The sequence below is a fragment of the Diaphorina citri genome, unplaced genomic scaffold (genome assembly GCF_000475195.1).
Source record: "Diaphorina citri unplaced genomic scaffold, Diaci psyllid genome assembly version 1.1 scaffold622, whole genome shotgun sequence".
NCBI lineage: Eukaryota > Metazoa > Arthropoda > Insecta > Hemiptera > Psyllidae > Diaphorina > Diaphorina citri.
The window spans coordinates 1-15,479 of NW_007378055.1; the positions used below are offsets into that span (position 1 = coordinate 1).

The 15,479-nt window shown below is 37.0% G+C and overlaps 1 protein-coding gene across 1 annotated transcript; it reads left to right on the plus strand.

The window, feature by feature from the left end:
- The first annotated feature begins 8,429 nt into the window (after window positions 1-8,429).
- LOC113468012 lies at window positions 8,430-9,275 on the plus strand. Its single transcript, XM_026824620.1, has 2 exons — window positions 8,430-8,757; window positions 8,833-9,275. Exons 1-2 carry the CDS (start codon window positions 8,679-8,681, stop codon window positions 9,273-9,275), a joined length of 522 nt encoding a protein of 173 aa, XP_026680421.1. The 5' UTR covers window positions 8,430-8,678.
- The last annotated feature ends 6,204 nt before the right edge of the window (window positions 9,276-15,479 follow it).

Consider the following 15,479-nt stretch of genomic DNA (forward strand, 5'->3'; position numbering starts at 1 on the left):
TCGAAAAATATACTCGTAGCCGAATCCAACAATAACGTAAGGATCTGAAACAATAACAGTGAATGCTTACTAACCGTTCAATGGACAGTAAAAGTTTCTTCGGGAGTAAACCCTAAGACATCCAGTTGGACACACAATAAACGAGCAAATTTCAACATTTCAAAAACGCCAGGAAAATCCAACTTTTTGGAAAATTCTAGGAAAATCCAACAACAACATTTCAACAACACAAAACTGAAATTAAAACGAACGCTACCAAAAGTGTAAAACAAAATTTGATACCATTACTGAGATACAAACCGTATTGCCGGTTTCACTGCCCGTCATTACCCGCCCACGAAATGGTTTTTAGTCAAGTGCTGTTTCACCAGAAAGAGAGCTGAGGAAACCAAATCCCGAGGAAAATTTAAGGTTAAACTTACCACAAGATTCACCAGTGCTGTCATCCCAAGAACATCCATGGTCAATAAATCACTTTTTATTAAAAAACAACACAACACTAGGGTTACCTAGGATCTAGGATCCTAACCTAGGAAGAATAGAAACAACACATACATATTATGGTAATCCTTACATAATATGCAAGATTTAATATATGTCTATTAATTTTGCATGATTTGCTTGACTAGGTACCTACCTGCTTGGATAAGAACTTGCTCTTTTTGGCAAAGTCCGACAGTGCAAGACTTTCCAGAGCCTAGGAAGAATAGCAACAACACATACATATGGTAATCCTTACATAATATGAATATGTAAGATTTAATATATATGTCTATTAATTTTGCATGATTTGCTTGACTAAGTACCTACCTGCTTGGATAAGAACTTGCTCTTTTTGGCAAAGTCCGACAGTGCAAGGCTTTCCAGATCTAAAATTTCATTATGTAATGTTTGGAATCGGAAATTTAGATCCAAGCGATTAGGAGCTAAACTCTTTCAGCCTGTTCAGTAGGCTTTCTGAGCGCCAAACTGCCAAGTCAGACAGACAGATAGACTTTGGAAAACAACAACAGATACACGTGCACATTCCGTCATGATCTGTCCAAATAACCTTCCATTCTTTCCACACCAGGTTGTCAGTATTTCATTCGGAACAATGGAACAATCAAAAATAGTGCTTTTTGACAGGTGAAACCAAATTTCCACGGGCAAAATCTCGATGGAAATCAAAAGTACGTTCGTGCTTGTCGGGAAAAGTAAAGGCGTCTGTAACGAGCGAATACCGGGTATGCTTACGATAGGGTTCTATTTATGTGACTGTGCTCTTTGGGGAGAATGGGGAGTAAGATATCCGCGTCCTCTAGTTAACCCTATTCAGCCTGAGTGGTCCCGGCAAAAGCTAGCAGCAGACAATGTCCCAGATGTTCAACAGAACCGTAACTGCTAAGGTCTTATCGTACCGAAATCAAAGAGAGAAGGAAGATGGGATAGGAGAAAGTCAGCCGTTTTAAGAACTTATCCGTTCAGGATAAAATCTGCCCCTGGCGAGAATCGAATCCGCGGCCTAGCGCTTACAAGGCAGACGCGTTACCAACCAAGCTGACTAGGCTGGCTACCAAAAACGTTACTTAACTTTAGTGATACGGCCATTGGAAACTGGCTGTCTATTTGAGAAAAAGTCTTCGCTTACGAAACAGTTAGGACCCGCGCGTGTCCCGTGTTTTTAGAGTGCACACCTCCGGTTTTAAAGTACAACTCCCTACGAAACAGTTAGGACCCGCGCGTGTACCGTGTTTTTAGAGTGCATACCTCCAGTTTTAAAGTACAGCTCCCTAGGGTAAGTTAATTTCCGCGACCAGGTAATCAGGCAGGTAAGGAGTAACACCTGTAGCTTGTTAGGTCGATAACTCCCTGAATCACGGAAACACATTCAATCTACTTACTTCTCTAGTGGCTGCTACGTGCGACGTGTTACGTGGTTGACAAATCAGGAGAGTTATATTTATGGTGTGTACAGGCGAACTTGGATGTTTGAGAAAACTAGTTATTTTGGGGAAAAATAGTTTTAAGCCAAACCTCTAGGTATATTTATTTTGAGAAAAAGCCTCAACCCACGCGCGGTGCGTGAAGTTAGCTATAATTGCGAAGTTCTTACTTGAGTTCTTTATCACCAGGTTCGACTGTATAAAATTCACATGTAGGTATATTTTACATGTACATACTCGTATAGTAAGTTAGTAGGTACGTACTAATACAAGTATACCTACTCAAAATAATGTCTGATGACCTAGCAAATTAAGGTAAAAAATAAAATCGTCAGTTATTCTATGTTATGTAGATATTGTATAAATTTCTTGCACACTTTCAATTTTTTACTGAACCGTTTTTTCCCTTTTTATTTAATGCGAAAAAGCTTAAAAAAAAATGATAAAAATAAAACACACACAGAAAATACGTCATTTGCTCGGACGAAAAATCACCAATTTCCTCAATTTATTATTATTAAATAAAACAGGCGTAAATTTTACGAAATCCAATATTTGCAACTCTAATTAATTAAAACTATGCATTAATCATAAAAGTTATGGCTAGGGCCTTTATTTTTCTACATTATTATTTCGTTAAAAATGGCACACACAAAAAATGACAATAGAGAAAAGAAAGAAAGGGGGTAGGTAATCTAAATGCAATATCAACAAATAGTTTGCCTGATGGGTAATCTAAATACAACATCAGCAAATAGTTTGCCTGATATTACTATGAACAACACGAAAAATCCAAAACCAAATCCACACTCATAAATTTTATATTCACACTAAATTCGAACAACTTTATTGAGCCCTGATACACGCAGCCATTGCTCATATAAGATAGATATAAACACCTAGTTTTAAAACTAGATCTTGTGTGTAAAAACTGTTAAAATCATATAATAATAATTATCATCGATTTAAAATTACTCAAATAGTTTCCTAGGGCCCGAGTAAACTTGATGGATACATTACTTTCCTTACCTATAGGAAGAAAAGTAAAAAAACGTGAGATAGGTTAGATTAAGAAAGACTAATCTGAAACCAGCATTTAAAGCACTAAGCCAAAAGTTAGCTCAGTTCAAAAATCGCACAGTTTTGCACCGAAAAAGATCGATCGGAATAAGCAAGCACCTAATATTTAGTGATTTAGTCTTTAACCGTTTGTGCTGCCTTTATGAGTAAATAAATATAAAATTAAAGCTGCACTAAAATGTAATAATGTAATATTCAGGGTAAGAGGCTCGATGGGGTAGTGGTCAATACGCTCGATTTACCAAATCAAGAGGGTGGATGTTCAATTGTTCAACTGTGGCTTTAAGCCCAGAATAATAAAAAAAATGTCCAAAATGAACCAGCATAAAGTCCATAGGTATTATGAGACCTATGCATGTGGTTAATCTCGTTCCATGGTTACGTTCCACTCAAAAATGAATAACACATTTTTCAGGTTGGATTTGTGAGGATTTAGAAGTTGACTGTCATTCTCCCAATAATACTTAATTTCTCCAGTCATGTCTTGAATGATTTGAACAATTGAAATATCACCTCGTAGCGCCCAACCTAGGGAAATCTGAATTAAAAATATGGGTTAGTAGGGGAATTATTCAACAATACGTAGATTCCAATGTTCTTACTCCTTGGATTTAGTAGCACAATTTGTTCAAAGTATAATATGTAGAAAGTTAGAAACATTCAATTACAGTCCAATTCATGAGAGAAGTCAGTTTGGGATCAAGTATTTTTTAACTTTCCCCGACCGACTTCTTTCAAGAAATGCAATCCAATGATAAACCTTGGTTTTATTAAACTAACTCATACAAATCATTATTATTCATTACCATTATTAAACAGGTCCTATTTTAACACTAATGGGTCCTATTTTTACTAAGAATAAATAAACAGGAGCTTGGGGAGGAGGAATGAGCGATATTTGAAAATAAGAAAAGGAAATAGGTTGTGAGCACACAATACAAAAGTTATTAGCGAAATATCTCCTCTCGTTATACGAAATCCATTTCCATACATAAGACCAGACGTACAGGGTGGCTCAGAGCTTTGTTGCCTGTGTCGTAGCATGCCCATCCCGTAGTATGGCTCCTCGATATGGACAAAAAGGGACGCAGTGCAAATACAATACTCTCCCATCTTGGACTGAACGAAAGTGAGGTTTACGTTTTAACTCAACAGTTTTGCTTTTGATTTGGATGTTAGTTTGTTCCGCTATAATTCGCGATTGCCTGGTCCGATTTTAATAAAATTTGGTTCACTTGTTGCCTGTGTCGTAGCATGCCCATCCCGTAGTATGGCTCTCGATATGGGCAAAAAGGGAAACAGTGCAAATACAATACTCTCCAATCTTGGACTGAACGAAAGTGAGGTTTACGTTTCAACTCAACAGTTTTGCTTTTGATTTGGATGTTAGTTTGTTCCGCTATAATTCGCGATTGCCTGGTCCGATTTTAATAAAATTTGGTTTACGAGTTGAAAACATTAGTGCACGTCAATCATTGAAATTTCGGGGTCCCGGAACTGAGCGGAGTTCATTTTCGGTCCAAAATTTTCATTTCCACACATTCTACATCCACATGGGTCTTCAATGAAATTTTGGGGTCCCAGAACTGAGCGGAGTTCATTTTCGGTCCAAAATTTTCATTTCCACACATTCTACATCCACATGAGTCTTCAATGAAATTTTGGGGTCCCGAACTTGGAGCATTTTTAAGAATTTTATAATAAGCTCGTAAGAAGTCCCATTACTACGAGTATATATATGTAGATGTACTTTAGGAATTAGGGAAACACTGGAAGAGAATTTTGGTTGGTTACAAAAGTTCCAGATTTTTAATGAATTTGTAGCTAGTTAAATTTTCTTAAAGCGAACTTGACGCCAGTTAAATTGACAAATATAAAAAAATAAAAAAAAGATCTTTAACTATTCAAAAATATCACTAAAAATAAAATCACAAAACTATCAAAATAAAAATGAATTATTAGTAGGTACTGCCTTAAGATTGAAGTAAAAAATCATTATCCATCGGGGAAGTAGGAATAAAGGTATCCAAAAGAGGTAGATGTCCAAAAACTCTATAGGTATCCAAAGTTATAAAGCTGCTCTGGACTAGAAAATAGAACTGAACCTAGAACAACGGAAACCGATGGTTTTTAAAATGATGCAACTTTAGTCAACCGTGATATCAAACTAGTGAGCTCGAATTTTGATCTCATCAAGACGGGAATTGAGAAAGAGAAATTTTCCTGAGTTATCGTAACTTTACGATAAGTGATCAAATCACAGGTTGTTGATGTAAACTTAAGACAATAAAAGAATATGGAATTCAGAAACACGTGTAATATGGTACGTAATATTGAGATTTTAATACGGTGCACGTCAATCATTGAAATTTCGGGGTCCCGGAACTGAGCGGAGTTCATTTTCGGTCCAAAATGTTCATTTCCACACATTCTACATCCACATGGGTCTTCAATGAAATTTCGGGGTCCCAGAACTGAGCGGGGTTCATTTTCGGTCCAAAATTTTCATACCCCAACACATTATACATCCACTTCTTAAACCCTTGTATTGAGCACACTGTACAAAATAGTCAATAGGATGGAGCACACTGTACAAGGTTCATTTTCGGTCCAAAATTTTCGTACCCCAACACATTATACATCCACTTCTTAAACCCTTGTATTGAGCACACTGTACAAAATAGTCAATAGGATGGAGCACACTGTACAAAATAGTCAATAGGATGGAGCACACTGTACAAAATAGTCAATAGGACGGAGCACCTGTACAATTGTCATGGTATATTCGACAAGACAATTGACACTCAGAATATGATTGACTAGATCGGAGTAGACTACTTTGGGTCTAAGATGATAGCGAATTGGCATTTCCAAGCAAATCCACTAAAAAACTACACCTTTTAAGGCGTGTCCATGTCCACTCATAGTCGACCGGCCGTCGTCTCGATCCATGTCGACTGAACCGTTCAGACTACCTCGACAACATAGATTCACCTCGTCGGTAAGTCGAATATGTTTGGACACACCTTTAGACAGCCTAGTTACACAACATGGAAGGTAGCGACCCTGCCTTGTAAGCGCTAGGTCGCGGGTTCGATTCCCACCCGGAGCGGCGGCGTGTAGCATCAGAGTGGATTTTTTGTGTACGGATTTAAGCTGAGAACATTACCTTAAACAAATTCTCGGAACGCCTGGGCTTTTCTCTACGATTTCGAGACGATAGGACCTCCGTTGTTACAATTTTCCCTCTGACAAACCATTAAATAAAAAACTGCCACCAGCCTAGTTAGCTTAGTTGGTAGTGCGTCTGCCTTGTAAGCGCTAGGGGATTCTCGGAACGCCTGGCCTTTTCTTTTCAATTTTGAGACGATAGGACCTCCGTTGTTACAATTTTCCCTCTGACAAACCATTAAATAAAAATCTCCCAAAAACCAGTTTTTTTGGTTTTTTTGCTTTATGGTTTTCTGGACAAAATTTGCACCACCATTTTCGTGTTCCTGGTAAAAAGACCTTTAATTTGATATATAGGTCGACCAGGTTTGGATAAGTCCTTCTATGGTCACAGACAGACTGACACCGAAGTGAATACAATAGTCCGTCCACTATACCTTTTGTTAGTAATAATAAAGGAAGGACGGACTAAAAAACTGCCATCTTTCTGTGGAGACAGTATTCTGTTTATCGCAAGAAGAGTGTAGAGAATCGTGGACACGTCTGAATTCTGATTCCTATACATATTTCTCTCTAGTGTTTATATCAGACAATAAAAGAATATGGAATTCAGAAACACGTGTAATATGGTACGTAATATTGAGATTTTAATACTTGGGGAATCAGAAACTATCGGCAGATCGAAACGGAAAGAATTCGTGCTGAATTTTGATGATCGCATAGGAGGCAGAGGGACTTAATTAATCCAGGTTAAAAGCACCAACCTCTTCCTGAGGACCAAGAATGTTCCTTAATACACTCCTCTAAATTTTATGTTCGAGCTTGTACTTGAACCACCAACCTCCGGATCCGAAATCTACCCCTGACACTGCCAGGGCCGGATTACCCATAAGGCAGAATGGCAGACTGCCACGGGCCCTGCGGGCCGCTAATCCACTGCTAATCCCTGGACACTGCTGAAATAGGTTAGAAAATAAAACCAACATCAAAATGGGTGTGATAATGATGGGGATGGTGATCTAGTTCACCCCTTCGTGGGGAGTCGTGATAAAGTTGAATAAATTGGCAAAATATTCTTTGTTCTGTGGCTGGTGGGTAAAGATGTCCACTTTTTTACGTTATTTTCTTCACGCTAGGACTAAATCCAGATATTGATTAACGTCATTTTGTTCACGCAAGGACTAAATCCAAATATTGATTAGGCTAAAATCATCATATTCCATACCTCGGCTGGGATTGAACCCACGCCCTCCTGTTTACCAGACGAGCGCCTTGACCACTACACCACCGAGGTAATATGTACATAAGTAGGTATCTACCGAAAAATAAATAGCAAATACAAATACCTTTCTATAGAATAACCTAATTTAATATTATTCTAATTTAATCTAGTATCAATTCAATCTCATAATAGCTACATGCTACATATTTGTCGGCGTATAGGTGTAGCTAGATTTAAGTGGTAATATCTTCGTACTTCCGTAGTTACCTAGTATGTACATAAGTAGGTATCTACCGAAAAATAAATAGTAAATACAAATACCTTTCTATAGAATAACCTAATTTAATATTATTCTAATTTAATCTAGTATCAATTCAATCTCATAATAGCTACATGCTACATATTTGTCGGCGTATAGGTGTAGCTAGATTTAAGTGGTAATATCTTCGTACTTCCGTAGTTACCTAGGATCTAGGATCCTAACCTAGGAAGAATAGCAACAACACATACATTTGGTAATCCTTACATAATATGCAAGATTTAATATAGGTATGTCTATTAATTTTGCATGATTTGCTTGACTAGGTACCTACCTGCTTGGATAATGTGTGATCCCAAGGGTTATGGACAGCTGAAGGCTGACCACCTCAAAGGAAGGAACGGCAAGAAGGACAATTGCTGGTGTCTTACCGTTTATATCATTCGGACAAAATAGCCATTGTGTCTAGGCACCAAGTTGTTATGTCATGCTGTTTTGTAGTCATCTGTTTCGGCTAAGCGCTAGGTTGCGGGTTCGATTCCCGAGGCGAACTTCATCCATTCATCCTAGATGGACGAGGAAAGTCCAAAATTTTCAGTTGATCCTAGTTAGCTTGGAGGATTCGATTCCCGTCTTTATCCTAAACAGAAACTTTATCCTAAACAGATGAGGTTCGTTCTCGGAACGGCTGGCTTTCTCCTATCCTGTCCTCCTTCTCTCGACTTCGGTTACGAGAACAAAGACACAGATATTTTATATAATAAAAATGTAATCTATATATTTATTTTATTATCATTTTCTTTATATGAACAAGTACATAATAAAAACTCTAAATACTAAAGAAAGTCAGAAAGAAATTTTATTATAAACGGGATATTCACAAAAAATAAAAATACAATGGAAATGAAATGGCGTGTAAGGATTGAACCAAATAAGTGAGTATCTGGGTTGAACTCACCTAAAATCAAGGATTGGTTTTGAAATCACCAAATCGTGAGGATCTATCTGTCTTGGTTGAATCATGAAATATCCACAATTCCAGAGATTCAAACAACCGTACGCTCAAATCAAGCTCAAACAACCGTATTTTAGTGCATTTGGTTCAAGCTCAAACAACCGTAGTTCAAGCATTTTTGGTCAGTTCAAGCTCAAACAACCGTATTTTAGTGCATTTGGTTCAAGCTCAAACAACCGTAGTTCAAGCATTTTTGGTCAGTTCAAGCTCAAACAACCGTATTTTAGTGCATTTGGTTCAAGCTCAAACAACCGTAGTTCAAGCATTTTTGGTCAGTTCAAGCTCAAACAACCGTATTTTAGTGCATTTGGTTCAAGCTCAAACAACCGTAGTTCAAGCATTTTTGGTCAGTTCAAGCTCAAACAACCGTATTTTAGTGCATTTGGTTCAAGCTCAAACAACCGTAGTTCAAGCATTTTTGGTCAGTTCAAGCTCAAACAACCGTATTTTAGTGCATTTGGTTCAAGAACAACAACAACAACAGATACACGTGCACATTCCGTCATGATCTGTCCAAATAACCTTCCATTCTTTCCACACCAGGCTGTCAGTATTTCATTCGGAACAATGGAACAATCAAAAATAGTGCTTTTTGACAGGTGAAACCAAATTTCCACGGCCAAAATCTCGATGGAAATCAAAAGTACGTTCGTGCTTGGCGGGAAAAGTGAAGGCACCTGTAACGAGCGAACACCGGGTATGCTTACGATATGGTTCTATTTTCTATTGTCATTGTGCTTTGGGGGGAATAAACTATACCCGCCTCATCAAATTAACCTCAGTCAACCTCAGTCAACCTCAGTGTGGCCTGGAAAATCCAGCAGAAAGCAATTGCCCAGATCATGCTTACCTATAATTATGATGATGGTACCTATCTATCTGGATACCAAGCGACCGAAAAGTTGCTGAATTTCAGTGGAACATTTGACTGGCTATCATCGTCTGTCCATCCGACCAAAAACTGTTCTATAAGCAGGGTCGTGAGACAAAGTTTCTTTAATGTGGACATGATACGACAGTTTCCTAACACGACCGCAGTTAGGAAATATTGTCGCACAACATTGTCGTCCTACACTTCCAACATAAGTGTGGACTGTGGACCCTGCTTTAGGAAATAATCAGAACACGCGTTTTTCGCGTGCACACCTCGAGTGTTTTAAAGTACAGCTCCCTAGGGTAAGTTAATTTCCGCGACCAGGTAATCAGGCAGGTAAGGAGTAACACCTGTAGCTTGTTAGGTCGATAACTCCCTGAATCACGGAAACACATTCAATCTACTTACTTCTCTAGTGGCTGCTACGTGCGACGTGTTACGTGGTTGACAAATCAGGAGAGTTATATTTATGGTGTGTACAGGCGAACTTGGATGTTTGAGAAAACTAGTTATTTTGGGGAAAAATAGTTTTAAGCCAAACCTCTAGGTATATTTATTTTGAGAAAAAGCCTCAACCCACGCGCGGTGCGTGAAGTTAGCTATAATTGCGAAGTTCTTACTTGAGTTCTTTATCACCAGGTTCGACTTTATAAATTTTACATGTACAGACTCGTATAGTAAGTTAGTAGGTACGTACTAATACGAGTAAATAATGTCTTTTCGTGGAAACTTGAACCATCTAGATTCGAACAAAATTCTGCTCGAATTTCTGATGTTGACGGGAAGACCTCTTCGATTCCTGGATGAAACAATTTTATTATTCAGTGATCCTGATCATCGAAGTTAAGCAACGTTCCGTGTGGTTGGTATCGGGATGGGTGACCATGACCATCTGGGAAGTCACGTGCTGTGCCTCATATCACCAAAGTATGGAAAAGTATCTTACAAGTGTAATAGCCAATGGAAAAGCAGAATTTTGAATTTGGACGAATTTTACAACTTTCGATTTATAATAAAGTGGAGACAAAAAATAATTGAAAAGGTCCTTGAAGGAGAAGAAAAAAGTAGGTAGGGCTACAAATAGAGTGGAGCGGAGAGCCAAAGAACATAGGATTTCAATAGAAGAGAAAAAATATTAAAATGTGCGTTCAAATTGAAATAAAATTAATTCACATTAAAAAAATCAGTCTAAATAATATTAAAAACAAAACAAAATTTGTAACTAAAAAATAGATAGATTTAGCACTTCCCCATAAGATGCCCGATACCCATCACGAGGAAAATTTTTAAAATTTTTCTTTCTTCTGCGCAGAAGCTCTAAATTAAATGAACGTTGTCGTTATGGGAATCTTATGTGAAAGTGCGAAGTCTCTCTAATACGAACCAGAACTAACGAAAGTAAATTGAAGATCAGCTGAAATAAACAGGGATTTCAACAGACGCTACGTTTGTGGTCTAAAGTCTTTTAACCTTTGCTTGTTAAGAGTTAAAGCCGATACCCGTCTAGGGTCTGATAACATTTATGTACTGGAACGTAATATTTCGTTTGATTTTTCAAATACATAATGTAATAATTTGCTGATATATAAATTAGGTATTTAAATGCGTTTTGGTTAGAGTAAGTTTGAAGCTGCAAAAGCATATGATATTATACATTTATGTAAGTATGGCTGTAGTTATTAGCGAAATATCTCCTCTCGTTATACGAAATCCATTTCCATACATAAGACCAGACGTACAGGGTGGCTCAGAGACTTGTAAAAGTATAATATGTAGAAAGTTAGAAACATTCAATTACAGTCCAATTCATGAGAGAAGTCAGTTTGGGATCAAGTATTTTTTAACTTTCTGGCTTTTCACCGGTCCCACTAAGGCTGGGTGAGGTGTTAGGAGACGGTAGCTTGTTGTCGAATGGAGTATAAAACTATCAGTTTTACCTGTGACAACTCTTCATTTCCTGTGATGGAAGAAGGTTTATGTGACATAAGAGGTGTCATGTAGGAAATTAGTTGATTTTGTCATATCTTATTAAATTTTACTTATCATATTTTACTTCTGTATTACGTTTCCCCCACATTAAATATTAATTTCACACCCAATAAAATAGGTACCTAGTTACCTAAATATGACTTATTAAATCAGGGTAGGTAGGTAGGTACCTATAGGTGGTTACCTAAGTAGGTATATCTTATTATCTTATTAATTGCGGGTAGGAAGTTAGGTAGTAGGTACTTCACTACATACAATACCTATGGGTAGGTATCAGTTACCGTAAGAGGCATTTATATCATTCGAACAAAATAGCCATTGTGTCTAGGCACCAAGTTGTTATGTCATGCTGTTTTGCAGTCATCTGTTTCGGGTAAGCGCTAGGTTGCGGGTTCGATTCCCGAGGCGAACTTCATCCTAGATCGACGAGGAAAGTCCAAAATTTCAGTTGATCCTAGTTAGCTTGGAGGATTCGATTCCCGTCCAGGGCGAACTTTATCCTAGACAGATAAGGTTCGTTCTCGGAACGGCTAGCTTTCTCCTATCCTGTCTTCCTCCCCTCTTCGGTTACGAGAACAAAGACACAGATATTTTATATAATAAAAATGTAATCTATATATTTATTTTATTATCATTTTCTTTATATGAACAAGTACATAATAAAAACTCTAAATACTAAAGAAAGTCAGAAAGAAATTATAAACGGGATATTCACAAAAAATAAAAATACAATGAAAATAAAATGGCGTGTAAGGATTGAACCAAATAAGTGAGTATCTGGGTTCAACTCACCAAAAATCAAGGATTGGTTTTGAAATCACCAAATTGTGAGGATCTATCTGTCTTGGTTGAATCATGAAATATCCACAATTCCAGAGAATCAAACAACCGTACGCTCAAATCAAGCTCAAACAACCGTATTTTAGTGCATTTGGTATAAAAATACAATGGAAATAAAATGGCGTGTAAGGATTGAACCAAATAAGTGAGTATCTGGGTTGAACTCACCTAAAATCAAGGATTGGTTTTGAAATCACCAAATCGTGAGGATCTATTTGTCTTGATTGAATCATGAAATATCCACAATTCCAGAGAATCAAACAACCGTACGCTCAAATCAAGCTCAAACAACCGTATTTTAGTGCATTTGGTTAAAAATACAATGGAAATGAAATGGCGTGTAAGGATTGAACCAAATAAGTGAGTATCTGGGTTGAACTCACCAAAAATCAAGGATTGGTTTTGAAATCACCAAATCGTGAGGATCTATCTGTCTTGGTTGAATCATGAAATATCCACAATTCCAGAGATTCAAACAACCGTACGCTCAAATCAAGCTCAAACAACCGTATTTTAGTGCATTTGGTTCAAGCTCAAACAACCGTAGTTCAAACATTTTTGGTCAGTTCAAGCTCAAACAACCGTATTTTAGTGCATATAAGAAATTTAGAATCATTTTATTGATAAGTACTGAATTGAGACCTTTTGATGTTGCTCAGATGGCAAAGACCCATATCAAAGCACCTCTAGATAAAATGACTTGGAGACTTTAAAATCAATATCATCGTAAAACAAACGAGTACCTATATTAAATTTTTATAGATAGCACAATTCAATTGAAAAATTATGTCTTTTGGAAAGAGAGAGCTTTAGAAAATTCCAACATTGTACCTAATTTTCTCTGTTATAAAGATGGTAATCAAAACGCTTCCATATTGGAGTCGGAAAAAACTAGAATGCAATAAATTAAAGGAACAGCAAACAAACTATTCCGGTCCTACACAAACGCTCGCTACTCTTAACTAAAATATTAAGTGAAAGTTTTTCATTTAACAAATTCTGCTTGGGGCGTATGCTACACAGTTTCCTAATATAAACATATTTAATAATAATCATTCACACAATGGTAAATATTGATGAGCTAAAGAAATATTTGATATTTTTTTTATCAGTAGTTAATAACTTAGGCCCGGAATATTATACTTTCGTCTTGAAGAGCATTTTTTTTTTTTCTTCTAAAGGTGTGTCCACACATGGTCGACAGCCGTCGATCGATTGAATTTATTGTGGATCGATGTCGATCGACATAGACCGACTATGTTTGGACACACCTTAAGAGGTGTTTGGTAGAGGGAACTGTAACAACGGAGGTCTTATCGTCCCGAAATCAAAGAGAGAAGGAAGACAAGATAGGAGAAAGTTAGTAGCCCTTCCGCAAAAGAACCTTGGGTGTCTGTTTAGGTTAAAGATCGCCCAGGACGGGAGTCGAACCCGTGACCTAGCACTTACAAGTATTCATTTGACATTTATTATTCATTAATTTAGCGTACCTATAGCATTGGTATATTTGCAATTAACAAAAGACAAAGTAGGTAGGGTAACATTTTTGAGAGAGAAAAAAAAAAAAGACAAAGTTGGTGACAAGTTTACCTGGTGCATCTAGCGGTGTAGCAGAGGGCGGCACATCCAGACTGGCCACGGACACGATATCCGTCATTCCTCCCGTGGAACAAAGCGTGTCCACACTCGACACGCCGGGGGGTACCGGGGCCCCTGCTACCCCAGCCGCAAGAAATTTAGAATCATTTTATTCATACGTACTGAATTGAGACCTTTTAATGTTGCTCAGATGGCAAAGACCCATATCAAAGCACCTCTAGATAAAATGACTTGGAGACTTTAAAATCAATATCATCATAAAACGAACGAGTACATATCAAATTTTATAGATAGCACAATTCAATTGAAAAATTATGTCTTTTGGAAAGAGAGAGAGAGCTTTAGAAAATTCCAACATTGTACCTAATTTTACTCTCTGTTCTAAAGATGGTAATCAAAACGCTTCCATATTGGAGTCGGGAAAAACTAGAATGCAATAAATTAAAGGAACAGCAAACAAACTATTCTGGTCCTACACAAACGCTCGCTACTCTTAACTAAAATATTAAGTGAAAGTTTTTCATTTAACAAATTCTGCTTGGGGCGTATGCTACACAGAAAAAAGCTAAAAACAACCTTGAGAGGAGATAAAACAGGGGTACAACTTTCGATTTATAAAAAAATTGGAGACAAAAAAATAATTGAAAAGGTCCTTGAAGGAGAAGAAAAAAGTAGGTAGGGTTAAAAATAGAGTGAAGCGGAGAGCCAAAGAACATAGGATTTCAGTAGAAGAGAAAAAATATTAAAATGTGCGTTCAAATTGAAATAAAATTAATTCACATTAAAAAAATCAGTCTAAATAATATTAAAAACAAAACAAAATTTGTAACTAAAAAATAGAGGAGATTTAGCACTTCCCGATAAGATGCCCGAAAATGCGATAACCATTACGAAGAAAACTTCAAATTTTTGTTTCTGCTCATGCGCAGAACTCTATATTATCGTTGTCGTTATGGGAATCTTATGTGAAAGTGCGAAGTCTCTCTAATACGAACCAGAACTAACGAAAGTAAATTGAAGATCAGCTGACATAAACAGGGATTTCAACAGACGCTACCTTTGTGGTCTAAAGTCTTTTAACCTTTGCTTGTTAAGAGTTAAAGCCGATACCAGTCTAGGGTCTGATAACATTTATGTACTGGAACGTAATATTTCGTTTGATTTTTCAAATACATAATGTAATAATTTGCTGATATATAAATTAGGTATTTAAATGCGTTTTGGTTAGAGTAAGTTTGAAGCTGCAAAAGCATATGATATTATACATTTATGTAAGTATGGCTGAGACCCTAGATGCCTGGACTATTCTCATTTGTATTCACAGCAGTAATTATTCAATTTTTATACCGAGAAAGAAAAAAAAAAAAAAAAAAAAAAATCGGGAATTAATTTAAAAAACAAAGGACCCCACACCTTCGCCTATGGTCAAAAATGTAAAGGTTAAACTTATCAGTAATACGCTACGTTTTCGTATAAATTCATTTTAAACTTAGTTTTTACCCCAG

Bases quoted from the DNA above. Each gene is read 5' to 3' on its own strand.
- LOC113468012 (XM_026824620.1), top strand. From the start codon at position 8,679: ATGAAATATCCACAATTCCAGAGATTCAAACAACCGTACGCTCAAATC. The intron at 8,758-8,832 runs GTTCAAGCTCAA...TTAGTGCATTTG, and splicing joins ACCGTATTTTAGTGCATTTG to GTTCAAGCTCAAACAACCGT.